Here is a 14,201-nt window from a genome sequence, read left to right as displayed (position 1 = left end):
AAATGCAGCAGTAAGAAGACCTCAGTATTGGTCCTTGTGGTTCTCTGACTGTTTTCCGTCCCGGCAGGATGCGATGACTCGGTGCATGCAGAGTCGCCAGCACCAGTACATCTTTGAGCCAGTGCGCGCCTCCGTGCTGCTCAGGAGAAACACCTCCAGGGAGCCGCTGAGGACCCGAAACATCCCTCGGATCGAGGGCCAGGTCCAGCTGGAGCCCATGTCTTTACGTCTCTCCCAGGTTCAGCAGAAAAAACCGCCGTTTCTTTCTGGATGATATCTGAATGTTTCTGCTCTCTGGAAGCATTTTTATTGTGTTTTCCTGATATTTTCTTCAGGTTCAGTACCAGCAGATAATGGCTTTCCTTAAAGAAGTGGAGCGCAGAGAGAGAGGGATGCTGTACAGAACATGGAGACCCAAAGTCCCGATTTCTGGGAAGTAAGTGCTGTTTTCAATCAACCAATCAATCACCAATCAAGTTTATTTGATTAGCACATTTCAGCAAACACTGATTTAAAACAGCGTTTTAAATCAGAAAAACACAAAAATCAACGATTGCAACATTACATTTTTCCAAATACCGTCATTACGCATCAACATGTTGGTCAATGTTTCAGTTAAAATGATTCAAGCAGCTCTAACCAGCTGGGCTTCAGTCTAGATTTAAAGGAACTCAGTGTTTCTGCTGTTTTACAGTTTTTGTTCCACATTTGTGGTGCATAAAAGCTGAAAGCTGCTTTTTCATGTTTGGTTCTGTTTCTGGAGGCAGAGCAGAACCAGAACCAAGCTGAGAGTTCTGGAAGGTTGATCCAACTACAGCAGATCTTTAATCCGTTCAGTGATTTATAAGCTACCAGCAGCAGTAGCTTAAAGTCTGTTCTCTTAGTGAAGGACTGTGGAACCGGGCAGTGTAGAACTGTGTGATGTAGAACTGTGTGATGTAGAACTGTGTGATGTAGAACCAGGTGGTGTCTCTATCTTCCTGGTTTTAGTCAGAACTTCAGCAGCAGCGTTCTGGATCAGCTGCGGCTGATTTTTCTTCTTTTTTATGAAGATACTGTTGCATTAATCAGTGCGACTTTAGGGTTTTTATTTTTCCTGGTTCTAATTTCCTTCGTCATTTTACTGATTTCTGACTGATTTTCCTCGTCGTTTCCTCCCCAGCGGCCGTGTGTGGTGGCTGTTTGCCATTCAGGCCAACCTGAGTGACATCAGGGAGCAGCGGAGGCGAGGCAGCTGGGCGTTTGCCCTGCAGCGCGCCCGGGATGCCAAGACCTACACCGACCTCTACTCCAGAAGGCTGAAAGCCACCGGCCTGAGCCCAGAGGACGAGGTATAACCGCACATCCATGGCACAATGCAGAAACATTACAGTCATAGTCTGCAATACAAAGAAACATCATGTTTTGATCATTTTACCAACAGAAGTTTAAGAAAATATATTTTAATTTTATAGCGGATCAGTTTTTTACACCTGAACAATATTTGATAATTACTGATTCCTTAAATGTGACCAGTTGGTAAATTTCATCATTTTAAATGTTCTGTTGGACCGTTCTAAACTGTTCTTAGTTTTAACTAGTGTCTTCTGGTTTTTGTGTTTCAGGCTGAACTGGAACGAGTTGAAGAGCAGCAGACGCTCGAGGAGCTGCAGATTCTCAGAGAAGTTGTCCATGACAAGTTTCGATCGCAGGAAGAGAAGGCGGATGTACGTGTAGATGATCACAGAGGGTTTGCAAATATAGACGTGCATATCAGTAAATTGAAATATTATCAAAAAGTTCATTCAGTAATTCCAGTAAAATTACTTCCATTTATAGATCCTTAATCACACAGTGATGTATTTCCGCCATTTATTGAGGTCATTAAAGTTAAAGAAGCTGAACTTTCGGTTTTCTATCCAGCTATGCTGATAGAAAGTTGAGTGGAAGAAAAAAGTGTGGTAGAAAAAGATGTTACAACTCCTGTTTAGCCCTTCGAAGCTAACATTTTCTAATCTGTGTGTAACTTCCCAGTTTTAACAGATTTTATTTTTTCCACTCGGTCTCTTCTGCAGAACGTTCGGGAGCCGAGCAGCAGCCCCCCAGCTGCTTTGTCTGCCACATCCGTTCCTAAAAGTGGAAGCTACAGAATGATTCAGTACCTGCAGTCTTGGTTCCCTGGTTGGGGCGGCTGGTCTGGAAACACGCAGGATCTGGACACACCTGAAGAACTCCTGCCAAGCCCATCATCCTGGAATATCCTACGTGAGCAACAGGCTGCGGACTGAAAGAGGCTCATCTGTTACCCATGCAGTGTGGAAGAGTGATCTGCTTTATGCTGCACTGTAACCCTTAATTCTTCTGATTCTTCTCCAGCAGAGACAGGGGATTTGTTCGACCCACTGGAGGACTCCCAGTCTCTGAACACCTTCACTAGACGAGATTACATGTTTGCTCGAATGGAGTTCTTTTTGGAGAAGGGCGGAGTCACTCTTTTTCACGAGGAAAGGAGAGCGAACTCGATGCACGAGAGCGGAGTCCTCCAGCTGGAGTTCTCAGGTACAAACAGAGAAACTTCAGTTTATTTTTCCGCCTGAATAAATACATTAAAATAACTATCACTATTTGGTTACTTTTAATCATAATTTACTCATTACACTGAACAACTTAAAAGTTAGCAACAGATTTAAATTTTTTTAAAACCTAGAGGAAGTGAACGCCACCAATAACTTTACCTGGAAACTGAATGTGACTGGAGGAACTAAGCAAATTTACTTTGAGATAAGAACCAATTTTTATAAAAACATCGTTCTAATTTGTTCTTTGCTTCAGAAATGTAATAAATTTCTCTTTGGAACCATAGTTTGTATTTTGTGGCGTTAGCAAAACTCAGCAAGTATAAAACTGAAACCATGAGTGAAAAATCTGTTCCAGAAAATCACTTTCTGAACATAGATCGTACAGGAAGGGCTGTAGTAACAAACTAGTGGCTGTCTTTAGTGTTAGCTTCTGCTAAATACCAATGCTAATAGCACTTAGCATTGGCAGAATTTACTGTAAGGTTAGCAGTCCCCAACACTGACAATGAATCTCAGTTATTATAAAATTAATTTAAAAATACACAATTGCAAGATCTGGTTGTAATGCTTTTCTTTCTTGCTCCAGTTTATCAATTTTTACCAGAAAGGAAATAAAACTTTTTGAGTGTGGGTTGTCTTTCAAGCATGTTTTTTTAAAGTTTCTATTTATGCAGAGCAAAATATGTGATTCAGCAAATATTCTATCACTAAATTAATCACAAGGGTTATTTTATTAATTATCTGTACACTTCAAATAATTACCATTTAATTACACTGTAATTCATCTTTATTGCAGTCTAATAAAACACTGTAATATACAATGTAATTACACTATATTGCAGTGTAATTACACTGTAATGCAGCTATATTGCAGGGTAAGAAAACACTGTAATGTACAGTATACAGTGTAATTACAATATATAATAGTGTAATTACACTGTATTTTTAGTGTAATTACACTATATTACAGTGTAATAACACTGTATTTGTGGTGCTTTCCTCAGGAGTGAAGGTGATCGTGGAATCTCTTCCTCGCTCGGAGTCGTCCTTACTGGCCATTAAGCTGGGCAGTCTGTTCCTCAGAGACCTGACCACTCAGGGCACCATGTTCCCCTTCCTGGTGTCGCCCAAAATGGTAATCCACATGCATCTCTTCATCAACCTTAATGTTGCTGGCTTTATTATCTCTGTGGGTCTAACGATGTCCACCTGTTGCAGGAGAAAGTTGTTGTTGCCCTTAGTCAGTCCATGAGTCAGCACAGTGCTGCTGCTGGTAAGGATTTATTGTCAGTAATATTCTGCACGGTTCTGTCAGTAGGTTCAAGGACTTGTTTCAAAACAATCTGTACACGTTTTGTTATCAGAGTGCGATGCAGAGTGGACTTCTCCAGTGTTTGAGATGATATACGAGCGCAACCCTGTGAGGTCCAAATTTGAGAGGAGGCTGGAAGTGAGCACCAGTCCATTAAACATCATCTACAATCCACAAGCCATGAAAAAAGTGACTGAATTCTTCTATAAAGGAAGAGTTCACACTTCAGGTAAGTACAGAGTGTGAAAACTTTCTCAGAGTCATCTGGAAAAGAAAACACACCTTCTTTAAGTTTCATGGTTTTACACATGAAGACAAGATAAATCAGTGCCATACACGTTTCCAAAAGCACAGAAAAAAGTCACTTCTTTAAAAAACGTCCCTAGATGGCCTGAAAAGTTGCTAAATATAGCAACAAAGTCTTAAGTTGACAACAGCACATCTTTTCTTGTGGCTACAGCCTCCCTCCCCACTACGGTCATCCCCACATTGGCCACGCCCCTCAGTGTCTCCTGGCTCCGCCCACTTTTGTGAGATTTTTTTTCCAGCTTTGTTCATTACGCTTTCACAGGGGATTAGTAACATTTCAATAAACAAAGATGAAACCAAAATGGAAATATTTGAGTACAGCCCATGATTCAGCCGTTTGGAGAGAAGCATTCAGCAGCAACGACTGCATGAAACGGGTTTTAAATTAGATGCAAGTCATTGAGGACCTGGTTAAGATCAGACAGGACTGATATTTATTAAATGTTGCATTTTTTCCTCCAGGCTTTGGCTACCAGTCTGAGCTGGAGCTAAGGGTGGCCGAAGCTGCAAGGAGGCAGTATGACAAGCTGAAGAAGCAAACTAAGGCAGAGATTCGACAAACTCTTGATCAGCTGCTCATTGGGGAGTTCATTGTAAGAAAGATTTGATGGAATGTCACATGAAACAAATATAAACTTCAAATTTACTGACATGTTTTTGCTTTTGCAGGAAAACAGCAAGCGCTGGACAATGAAGCTGGATATTTGCGCGCCTCAGGTGGTTTTCCCTGATGACTTCCAGTCAGAAGACCCGATGCTCGTTGTGGTGGACTTAGGCAGGATCCTTCTGACCAACTCTCAAGGTGAAGCAGCCAAGTTATCTTCTCTTTACACCTGATGGGATTTAAATCACCCTGTAACGGCTGATATTTGTTCCCCTCTCTGAAGATGACAGCGTCGTCAGCTCTACAGCTGCTCAACCTGAGCAGGAAGTCCTGAGTGACGAGGAGTACCAAACTCCTCTGGCCACCCCGCCCCAGTCTCCGCTTGCAACTGAAGTGCCTTTAAAAATGCTGTTCAAAAACCCAGAACTTCCCAGCCTCAGTTCTCCGGAGGCTGCGAAGGCCTACAGCAAGAAGCTCTACGAGAAGTTCTGCCTTTCATTCAAGGACCTGCAGATTATGGTCGGGCGCTACAAGGACAGCTGGAAGCACCTTCAGGACAGCGAAGTGGGACCAACCCACGTTGTGGAGAAGTTTAACGTTTTGCTGCAGCTTGAGCAGCGGCTGCGCTACACCTCGGACCCTCAGCTGCCCGGCGCGGTGCTGTCGGGAACGCTGCCGGATCTAAAGGTGCACATCAACCTTGAGAAGATGACCGCCATCAGGACCTGTCTGGCGCGGCTGAGCAGGCCAGCCAAAGACGACAGCGGCCCTGGGAAAGATCCGAGCGTAGCCTCCCCTGACCCTCCCATGCTGCGTCGAGACAAGATCTTCCACAAAGTGGACAGTTCGTGGAAACTGCACGATTCTGCCAAGAACCTGACGCAGAGCGTGATGACCTTGGAGCAGCACACACGGGAAGTCCTGGTGGAATCCCGCCTGCTGTTGGCTGAGTTCAACATCACCTACATGCAGCTCGGTGTGGAGAGCAACGGCCGCTATATTTCTGTTTTTAAAGTGTTTGGCACTAACGCTCATTTTGTCAAGCGACCTTATGACGTAGAAGTCGCTCTGACGGTTCACGGATTTCTCCTGGTCGACACGCTGCAGACGTACGGGTCCGACTTCGACCTGCTCGTTGCGTCTCATAAGCATCTAAGCTTCGACGTTCCCACCGGTAGCCTCAGAGAAAGCCAGCCGTCTTCTCCAGCTTTGTGTGATGAGCAGACCTCTGAGCATCCTGGAGTCCATTCTGGGTCATTCTCTGATCTGTCCCCATTTAGTTCCTTCCTGAAAGACCAGGAAGCCCTCATTAAACTTGAGTACCAGTTTGTGAGCTCAGACTGTCCCTCCATGAACCTCAACAACTCCCTCCAGGCCACCAGCATTCAGGTCAACAACCTGGACATCATTCTCAACCCTGAGACCATGGGGGAGCTGCTCAAGTTCCTCCAAAAGTCTTTCCCCAAAGAGGAGAATGCATCCTACGCCCAGGAGTGGCCAACGGAGCTGTCCAGTGAGGAAGAAAACCAGGCCTACCAGGCAACCTACGACCAGAACAAGGAGCTAACCGTGGAGATCCACCGCCTCAACCTACTGCTCCTGCGGACCGTCTCCTCCGGCACCGCCCTGGCAGTCGAGAAGAAAGCCCTGAAGATCGCCACCGCCAGCATCTCTGGTACCAAGGTCAACGTTTCCCTGGGAAGCCGTCTGGACGTCAGCGGTTCCCTGGGATCCTTGCAGCTGGTGGATTTAACCCAAGAGGCAGGCCGAAACCAGTTTGTGGTCAGCATTGGGAGTGCTGAGGACAGCTCCTCCAGTCCCAAAGGTTTAACGTTTCCGCCCGACAACCGAGAGTCTCCAACAGACGCTCTGAACTTTCAGTTGGAGGAGAAATTTAAGGGAGAGTGTTCTTTGAAGTTAAGAATGGCGTCTCTGCACTACAACCACTCGGCCAGGTTCCTGCGTCACCTCAGACTGTCAGCCAACGAACTGGAGGACAGTTTCCGCTCCGTGTTGAAAAACGCCGCCACGACCGTGTCGACGGTTCTCGCCTCCAAGACGGCGGAGTACAGCGGCAGGGTTTCACTCTTCGAGACGCCGTCACGGAGAACGCGAAGGTCCAGCCAGAGCTGGGGGTGTTCGTTTGATCAAGAGGAGGACGTCTCTACAGAGGAGCCTGAATCCGCCCTGGACACTTTCTTCGTGAAGCTGACCCTCAACATCAGCATCGAGTCGCCGGTCGTATCCATTCCTCGGAAACCCGGAAACCCCGAGCTGTTGGTCGGCCATCTGGGGAGCATTACCATCCAGAACTGTGACAATGGCAAAGGGTCTCAGGCAGAGAGGCTGGAGGTGTTGGTGAAGGACATCCGACTGTACTTGGTCAACACCAGTCACTTGGTGTTGAAGAGGCCCAGAGAGGAGAACGCCGACACGTCTTCACCATCCCACACTGGAAACGTCAACAAGGACGAATCCCAGTTCACACGCCACGACTTCTTCGAGTCCCTCAGCCGGGGAGAAGGTGAGAAGATTATAACTAGGGATCAAAGTTACCGATTAATGAGATAATTTAAAGTTGATTAACCTTACAGAGCAGCTAATGATTAAATTTAAAAACAAAAACGCATAAATTGGATTTTGCATCCCAAACTCTGTTTGTGCCGTTTCTCCTTCCTGTTTTAATGTGGCTGCCATCTTTAATTTTGTATTGACTGGCTCCACTTATGGATGACCAAGTGGTGCCCTCTGCTGGATGGAGGCCAAATTACAACACTAAAAGACGGTCTAAGTGGACGTTAATCGATTGGAACAAATTCTAATAAACCATTAAAATACAAATTATTGTAGGTGGATTAATTGTTTACATCATAACTAGAGGTGAGATTCTAATAAAATGTTTAATTAAGTTAATTGCAGGTTTTGTAATTAGTTAAATGCATTTTAATCGAAAGACATGAAGAGACAAAATAAGCAATTCTCAATTCATACACAATATATTTATTGTTTTTATTATGTTATCTCACCATCAGATTGGTGCTCAGTGCTTTCCAGTGTTTCATTCATGGACCCACTACATCTTTTCCTACTACATTTCTTCCTTCCACTCAACTTTCTATGATTATGCTTAGCCTCTGTAAAGAGTGACTGTTGCTGATCTCCCCACTTATCCAGGTTAAAAACTATCCAGTCTTTTCTTTGATTAAATCTGGCTTAATGTAATATTTAAATAAACATACATAATATTAAAATTACATATAAGCTGTCAGTGATTTTAATGAAAATAAACATAATGTTTGTATTATATCACTCTATGTGTATAGACTCATAATACAAGACTGTATGACTTTACCTGCTTGGATAAATAATCCTTTGGATTATATTCTCATGACCTTTGTCTGTTTCACTCATCATTTATTTAACATGTAACTGTTTTTCTGTCCGTCAGCCTTCCACATACTGAAAGACACCACTATTCACTTCACTTTTGAGAAAACTCCAGTGGATGAGGATTCTGAGTTCATCCTGCTGACGACAGACGAGCCCTTCAGAAGCACAGGCCAGCTGAGAATCCAAGGAAAATTTGTCAACCCTGTTCAGGTAAGTTCTGTACATGAGGATGATTGACAGCGCTAAGCCCCTCCTCCTGGCTCTGACTGGTTGTTTTTGGAGTCTTTCTTCAGACGGCAGTAGTAGCAGAGGAGCTGGATGTTTCACAGATTATCTGTCTCATTACAAACTGTTTTAACAGATATGTAAAAAACTTATTTATAAAAGTCACATTCTGTAGATTTGCTGAGTTATTGACGTAAACAATCTCCTGTATCTTATGGAAAACTTACCTGTAAGTTAGTTTTGTTTTGTTTCTGGTGTGCTAAGATATTTGCAGTAGAAACTAGAGCGAAGTAACTTGGTGTTCTTGCAGTGTGAGGATACGGGTTCTGGTTTCTGAATGTGTTGCTGGTAGTCGTCAGTTTGTGGTTGGCGGCTGGTTTTTGTCCTTCCTCAGTTACAGGCTGACCCTGTTGTGGTTATTGCAGGTTTGTCTGTGTAAACCCGTGTATGAGCAAGTTCTCCAGACTCTGGACAATCTGTCCCTGATTGAGGAGCAGCCTCCGACCCCCAGCCAGCCGCCGACGCCGCCCCCGCCCACCCCGTCCTCCTCCAGGCCCCACGTCTTCCCCGACCCCCAGGGGGGCCTGTTCGCCAGAGACCCGCCCTCCATCAGCTTCTCTCGCTCCTCCCTGTCCTCTTCGCTGTCCCTGCCGTCTCACCGGCCCCTCCTGCAGCCGCCGACCTTCACCCAGCTGAAGGTCACGCTGCAGGTGGCGGAGCTGCAGGTCCAGCTGAGTGCAGACCTCACGGAGGGCTCCCAGGGTCTGGTCAGCGTGCGCTTCCAGGACCTGGAGGGCCACTTCACCAAGGACCACCCGCAGCTGCTGGAGGTGCAGCTGGCTCTGCGCGCGCTGCTGATGGAGGACCTGCTGGACCCCAACCCCGACTCCAAGTACAAGCACCTGATGAAGTCCCACGGCGCCCCCAAGCCGTCCACCTTCAGCTCCAAGGAGTACCTGTCCCGCAGCTGCCCGTCGCGCTCCAACGCTCTGTCCCCGGACATGCCGCGCTCGCTGCCCGCCCACATCAAGGAGACGCAGAACGTCTTCCAGCCTTACCAGAGGCACCCTTCCACGCCGGCCGCCGGCCGCAAGTCCAAAAAGGACCCGGACTTCCCCAGCACCCCCCCTCCCTCTCCGACGCCGCGCGCCGGCTCCCAGCAGCCCGACTCCAACTTCGACGACTCGTTGGTTCACATCAACGTGCTGCTGGTGGAGGCCGGCCACCCAGAGTTCAGGACGCGCTACGGCGGCGTCGGCCGCAGTGTGGACGTGGACTTCAACTGCCTGGACATCCTGATCACGCTCCAGACCTGGGTCGTCATCCTGGACTTCTTCAGCATCGGCTCCACGGCCATCAACCACTCGATGAAGCCGGCGGCCGGCGCCACCCAGCCGGTGGCCGGGCATCCGCTGTACGAGCCGGACGGCGGCGAGGAAGAGGAGGAGGAGGAGGAGGAGGAAGAGAGAGCGCCGGCGGTCAACACCAAGCTGGACCTCAAGGTTGGTCAGCTCCTCCTGAAGTTTTTCACATTTTGGCACCTGGTAACACAAACACTATCGTGAGGTCAGACGATGTTGAAGCACTGACTTATCGGCCCCAACGTTCTTAATCTTGGGTGCCGATACTTTCATGTGAAGCCGATCTTCTCTACCTCAAACACAGCCGCTGTCTTCTTCTGCTCTGATAAAATGTTCAAACAGTTCATCGAACTTTGTAAATGCTGCTTTATTGATCAGGTTTGCAGCAGCTCTGAAGTGAAGTGGTGCCATTGTTGACCCGTCTGTCCTTTTTCCAGGTTCATTCTTTGACTCTCATCCTGAACAAGAAGCTCCATGAACTGGCCAGAGCGAGCGTGTCAAAATTATCCACCCATCTTGACACTCGCGGTACGTTTAGGAACCATTCAGACCAGCTTCCTGCAGCCAAACATTCTCTCACAGCTTTAATTTCTGACTGCAGACGGCGACCTGAGGATACACGGCAGTTTGGGAAGTCTGTCCCTGAGTGACCTGACCCCCCACGGCGACTTCTACAGAGAGCGCTTCACAACACAGGGAGGGGAGGCGCTGGTTTTCAACATCCTCAGGTACAGATAGTCTCATTACGACTGCCTCTGCTGGAACCGTTTCCCACCTAATTTCTCCTGGGTTCTGAAGGTACGGCCAGCCGGATCCTGACCTGCAGCGCGAGTGTGACATCAAGGTGTCGCTGCAGATGGCGTCTGTTCAGTACGTTCACACGCAGCGCTTCCAAGCCGAGGTGGTAGCCTTCATCCAGCATTTCACCCAGCTGCAGGACGTCCTGGGCAGACAGAGGGCGGCCATGGAGGGCCAGGCGGTGAGTCCAGACCGCCAGGCCCACCTGGGACCTGCGGTCAGGGGAGGCTCACCTGTTATCCTGATAAGTAAAATGGATGCTAAAGATGAGGAATTATGAATATAAATTTGTTTTTTTTATTGGTAACATCAACATAATTATGGTCAAAATTACTGAATTTACTCATTGCCAGGTCAAATGTATGGAAAAAGTCCAGGTGAGGCAGTGTAGTGCTGGAGCTCACCTTTGGGGGGCGCTGTGTCACACAGAGTGAATGAAGCAGGCAGTCGGGGCCCAGATTATTATAGACCTGTTGCAGCGTGACGTCCAGCGCGAGAATCCACCCGTCTCCATGCTGGAGGAGTCACTGACGATGGTTAGCATCGATTTTAGCTGTCAGGTTGTCAACAGAACGCGCTACAACTTAAATGAATCCGTGATTCATAAGAAGGGATGCAGTGCTTTGCCAAGTGTCAACACTACCACAACTAGATGACAAGGTCAGGAAAAGGTTTTAATTAAGAAAAAATAGCAAGAGAGAGGAAAGTTGTTCAGTTATGCTAGCTTGACTATGACAACCTTAACAGGTAGATGTGCTGTGGAATTCAGTGACTTTCAGTTCAGTTAAAAATAAAAAAATTTAATTCACACACCAACTCTGACAGTTCATCAGCAGAGCAGGTGTTTAAATTAGTTAATCTCCCACCGCTGGTGGATCAGCAGCGTCATCTGTTGAGTATTCATTACCTAATCAATGCATACATAATACAAAATACAATACTTTGGTTAAATTTTAGGTGCAGAATTCAAAAAGGTCAAAGTCTGAAAAGTTAAAACTGTGTATAGATTAAAGGAAAATTAAAACCGTCAGTCGTTTCACATTAAAATTTAAATGTAAGTTTGTGTCCTGGATGTTGGATGTGAGAGTGGGGAACCTCAGCGCTCGCCGCCGAGTCGCAGGTCCAACCCCGTTTCCATGGTAACTGAGGTAAACGGCTCCGTCCTCTTCCTGAAGGTACGTGATCAGCCTCAGAGGGCATCCAGGGTTCTGCTGGACATCGACGCCGGCGCTCCGGTTCTGATCATCCCCGAAAGCTCGCGGTCGCCCCGGGTGATCGTGGCCAACCTGGGCCAGCTGAAGGTGCAGAACGTCTTCCTCCCGGCCGGGTCGCACGGAACCGTTTCCCTCCAAGACAAGGTAGAGAAACTCACCATGGCGCACGCCTTTTTCCCCTCTCTGGTGAGTCCGACACGAACGCGCCGCTCCATGGCCGCCGGTTCTGCTAACAAACCCGAATTCATTCAGGCGTTTCATGACATTCATCAGATTCACTCATGAAAAACTGATTTTTTCTGAAAAGTTGGTGAAATGCTGAATGAATTCAACTTCACTGACAGAATATTTTTGTAACCAACTAATTACTGCATCTTTAATTTTTGTCCGTTGTTCGTTTTTTTAACGTAAAAACACAAACTTTATCCAATTAGACTCAGTTTTGTCTGATATTAGAGTTGAGGAAGTTTGCTAAGGAATTTTTCATTTAGTCTTATGGAGATTTTCAGAAAATATTGGAGAACTTCACAATAAAAGCATCTGTTGGTCCACTTCCTGTCTAAGGTTAATCCTGACCCTGCTAAGGATTCACGCTTTCCTTTTGGGGCGTTTTCCAGAAGCAGGTGAAGAATCATTTTAGTTTTGTACCTCTAACCTTAAAGTCCAAAGGTCCGAATCAAAATGTTTGGTTCTGAAGTTACTCCGTTTGTAATGATTTGGATGAATCAGTGAGACACGTCGCATCTCATAACAAGCTAGTTAAGCTTATAGCTAAATGTTTTCTTAGCTCTTTTTGGCCGTTCACATGCACCTTGTGTGTGTTTTTAAGAATGTTATACTGCATGGGAGTTCGTACAAGGAGCTGCCCCGATACCAGGTACCGCTGCCTCCTCCTGCTGTGGTGTGAGGTGCATTTCGTCTGATTGCTGTGAACGTTTCCTCCTGTTTCCATGATCAGAACGTGAAAAGCTTTTGTTCCTGTCACAGGGATATATTTTGCCTCAGCCAAATATATCCTTACAGATTGTGGGGAAACTGACTTCAGGTGGAAACACACTGGTCCAGTTTTCACCTGTGGGATTCCAGGCTATAACTTTATAACTTTACTGAGCAACGGTTTTTTCTGGGGTGGTTTGTGTTTTTGTTAACTGCACAGGTAGATAGAAACTGTTGAATACAATCGAGTTTTATTTCTATAAACTTTGTAGTAATGCAGGTTTTTTGTCCTGCATGCTGTGATCGAATGTTGCTTTCTTTTCCACAAAGGAGCGCGTCAGGAGCGCAGCAGAAGGAACGAGTAATGCTCAGGAGAAGCCGAGAGGTTTTGCTTCCGGCTCCGCCTCATCGTCCAGATTTGGCCTCAGCAGACCCAAAGCGCTGAGCAGCGGTACCATCCCTGAGGACGAGGAGCCGACCAGCTCAGGTCAGCGTGGCTCAAAGGTTAAAGTCAGACGGTTTCTCTTTGTGTGCTGTAACCTGCTGTCCTTCCTGCTGCAGAAGACCATGTGTGTCTGTTGGACTGCATGGCCCTGGACCTGCAGGAGATGGACATCTTTGCCGCGGAGCGCCTGCCCTGGGACAGCACCGGGAAGCCCGAACCCTCGGACCTGATCTTCCCTTCCTACTCGGTCCGTCGGACCGGAGACAACCTGCTGAAAGACTGCTGCCGCCTCACGCTGAAGGTGGAGCGCAACCTGGACAAGTAGGTCCAAACGCCAGAGCTGTTCAGGGGCCACAACGTTTTAGCAGCTTTCTTTTATTTACAATGACAAGAACTGGTTTTGTTTGGGTTTTTACCTGGTAAACACATAATTAGGGCTGAAATCATTAATCATCATTAATCTATTATTAAAATTATCATCGACTAATTTAGTAATCATTAACGAGGGAATGTCTTAAACGCACATTTTGCCTTTAAGATGAAAAAACACCTTTTGTGTAAAATATTTATTTATTTGCATCTATTAACGTATTTCTAATATTGTATAAAAAATACTTAACTGGTAAAAAGAAAAATCTGTAGAATGTGCCATTTTTTATCGGATTAATTGTCAGAATAATTGATAGATTAATCGATTACTAAGATAATTGCTAGTTGCCACCCTACATAAAATATTCTAATGAAATAATGAAGCTTGAATTGGACCGCACTTTGGACACCCTGGGCCTGCAGGAACACGTTACCATCTGTGTGGCCCCAGGAAGGTGATTATTTTGTTCAATAATCAACTTCCAACCAAAACTTAGTTTTTGCTTTTTATCTTCTTGGAACCTTGCCATAAAATCTGGAACAGGCTCTGGTTTCCTCTCTTTGAATTGTTACTCGTATCTCCCGCACGTCGCCTCGACTTTGTGGAGGTTTTTAAAGAGACGGCGTCTGTTTTAGAGCTCTGTTCGGTTTGTGCTGCGTTGAGTGATTTCAGCGTTGAG

General features: G+C 46.2%; 1 protein-coding gene across 4 annotated transcripts in view; it reads left to right on the top strand.

The window, feature by feature from the left end:
* The window catches only part of vps13d (vacuolar protein sorting 13 homolog D), a 52,677-nt gene that overhangs the window by 6,551 nt on the left and 31,925 nt on the right, over positions 1-14,201 (top strand). For 3 of the 4 annotated variants that reach the window (XM_044118259.1, XM_044118339.1, XM_044118173.1), the window contains exons 8-28: positions 68-238; positions 336-436; positions 1,163-1,331; positions 1,605-1,706; positions 2,055-2,244; positions 2,356-2,538; positions 3,563-3,693; positions 3,777-3,831; positions 3,923-4,099; positions 4,642-4,772; positions 4,849-4,981; positions 5,067-7,307; positions 8,232-8,383; positions 8,824-9,900; positions 10,197-10,287; positions 10,361-10,487; positions 10,558-10,738; positions 11,733-11,915; positions 12,601-12,648; positions 13,038-13,194; positions 13,269-13,473. In XM_044118259.1, the coding sequence (XP_043974194.1) occupies positions 68-238; positions 336-436; positions 1,163-1,331; positions 1,605-1,706; positions 2,055-2,244; positions 2,356-2,538; positions 3,563-3,693; positions 3,777-3,831; positions 3,923-4,099; positions 4,642-4,772; positions 4,849-4,981; positions 5,067-7,307; positions 8,232-8,383; positions 8,824-9,900; positions 10,197-10,287; positions 10,361-10,487; positions 10,558-10,738; positions 11,733-11,915; positions 12,601-12,648; positions 13,038-13,194; positions 13,269-13,473 (6,005 nt within the window). The remainder of the gene's footprint in view (positions 1-67; positions 239-335; positions 437-1,162; positions 1,332-1,604; positions 1,707-2,054; positions 2,245-2,355; positions 2,539-3,562; positions 3,694-3,776; positions 3,832-3,922; positions 4,100-4,641; positions 4,773-4,848; positions 4,982-5,066; positions 7,308-8,231; positions 8,384-8,823; positions 9,901-10,196; positions 10,288-10,360; positions 10,488-10,557; positions 10,739-11,732; positions 11,916-12,600; positions 12,649-13,037; positions 13,195-13,268; positions 13,474-14,201) is intronic. The other variant, XM_044118413.1, reaches the window with a different exon arrangement.

This window comes from Gambusia affinis, linkage group LG01 (assembly GCF_019740435.1).
Source record: "Gambusia affinis linkage group LG01, SWU_Gaff_1.0, whole genome shotgun sequence".
NCBI lineage: Eukaryota > Metazoa > Chordata > Actinopteri > Cyprinodontiformes > Poeciliidae > Gambusia > Gambusia affinis.
This window is presented reverse-complemented; position numbering and strand designations above follow the sequence as displayed.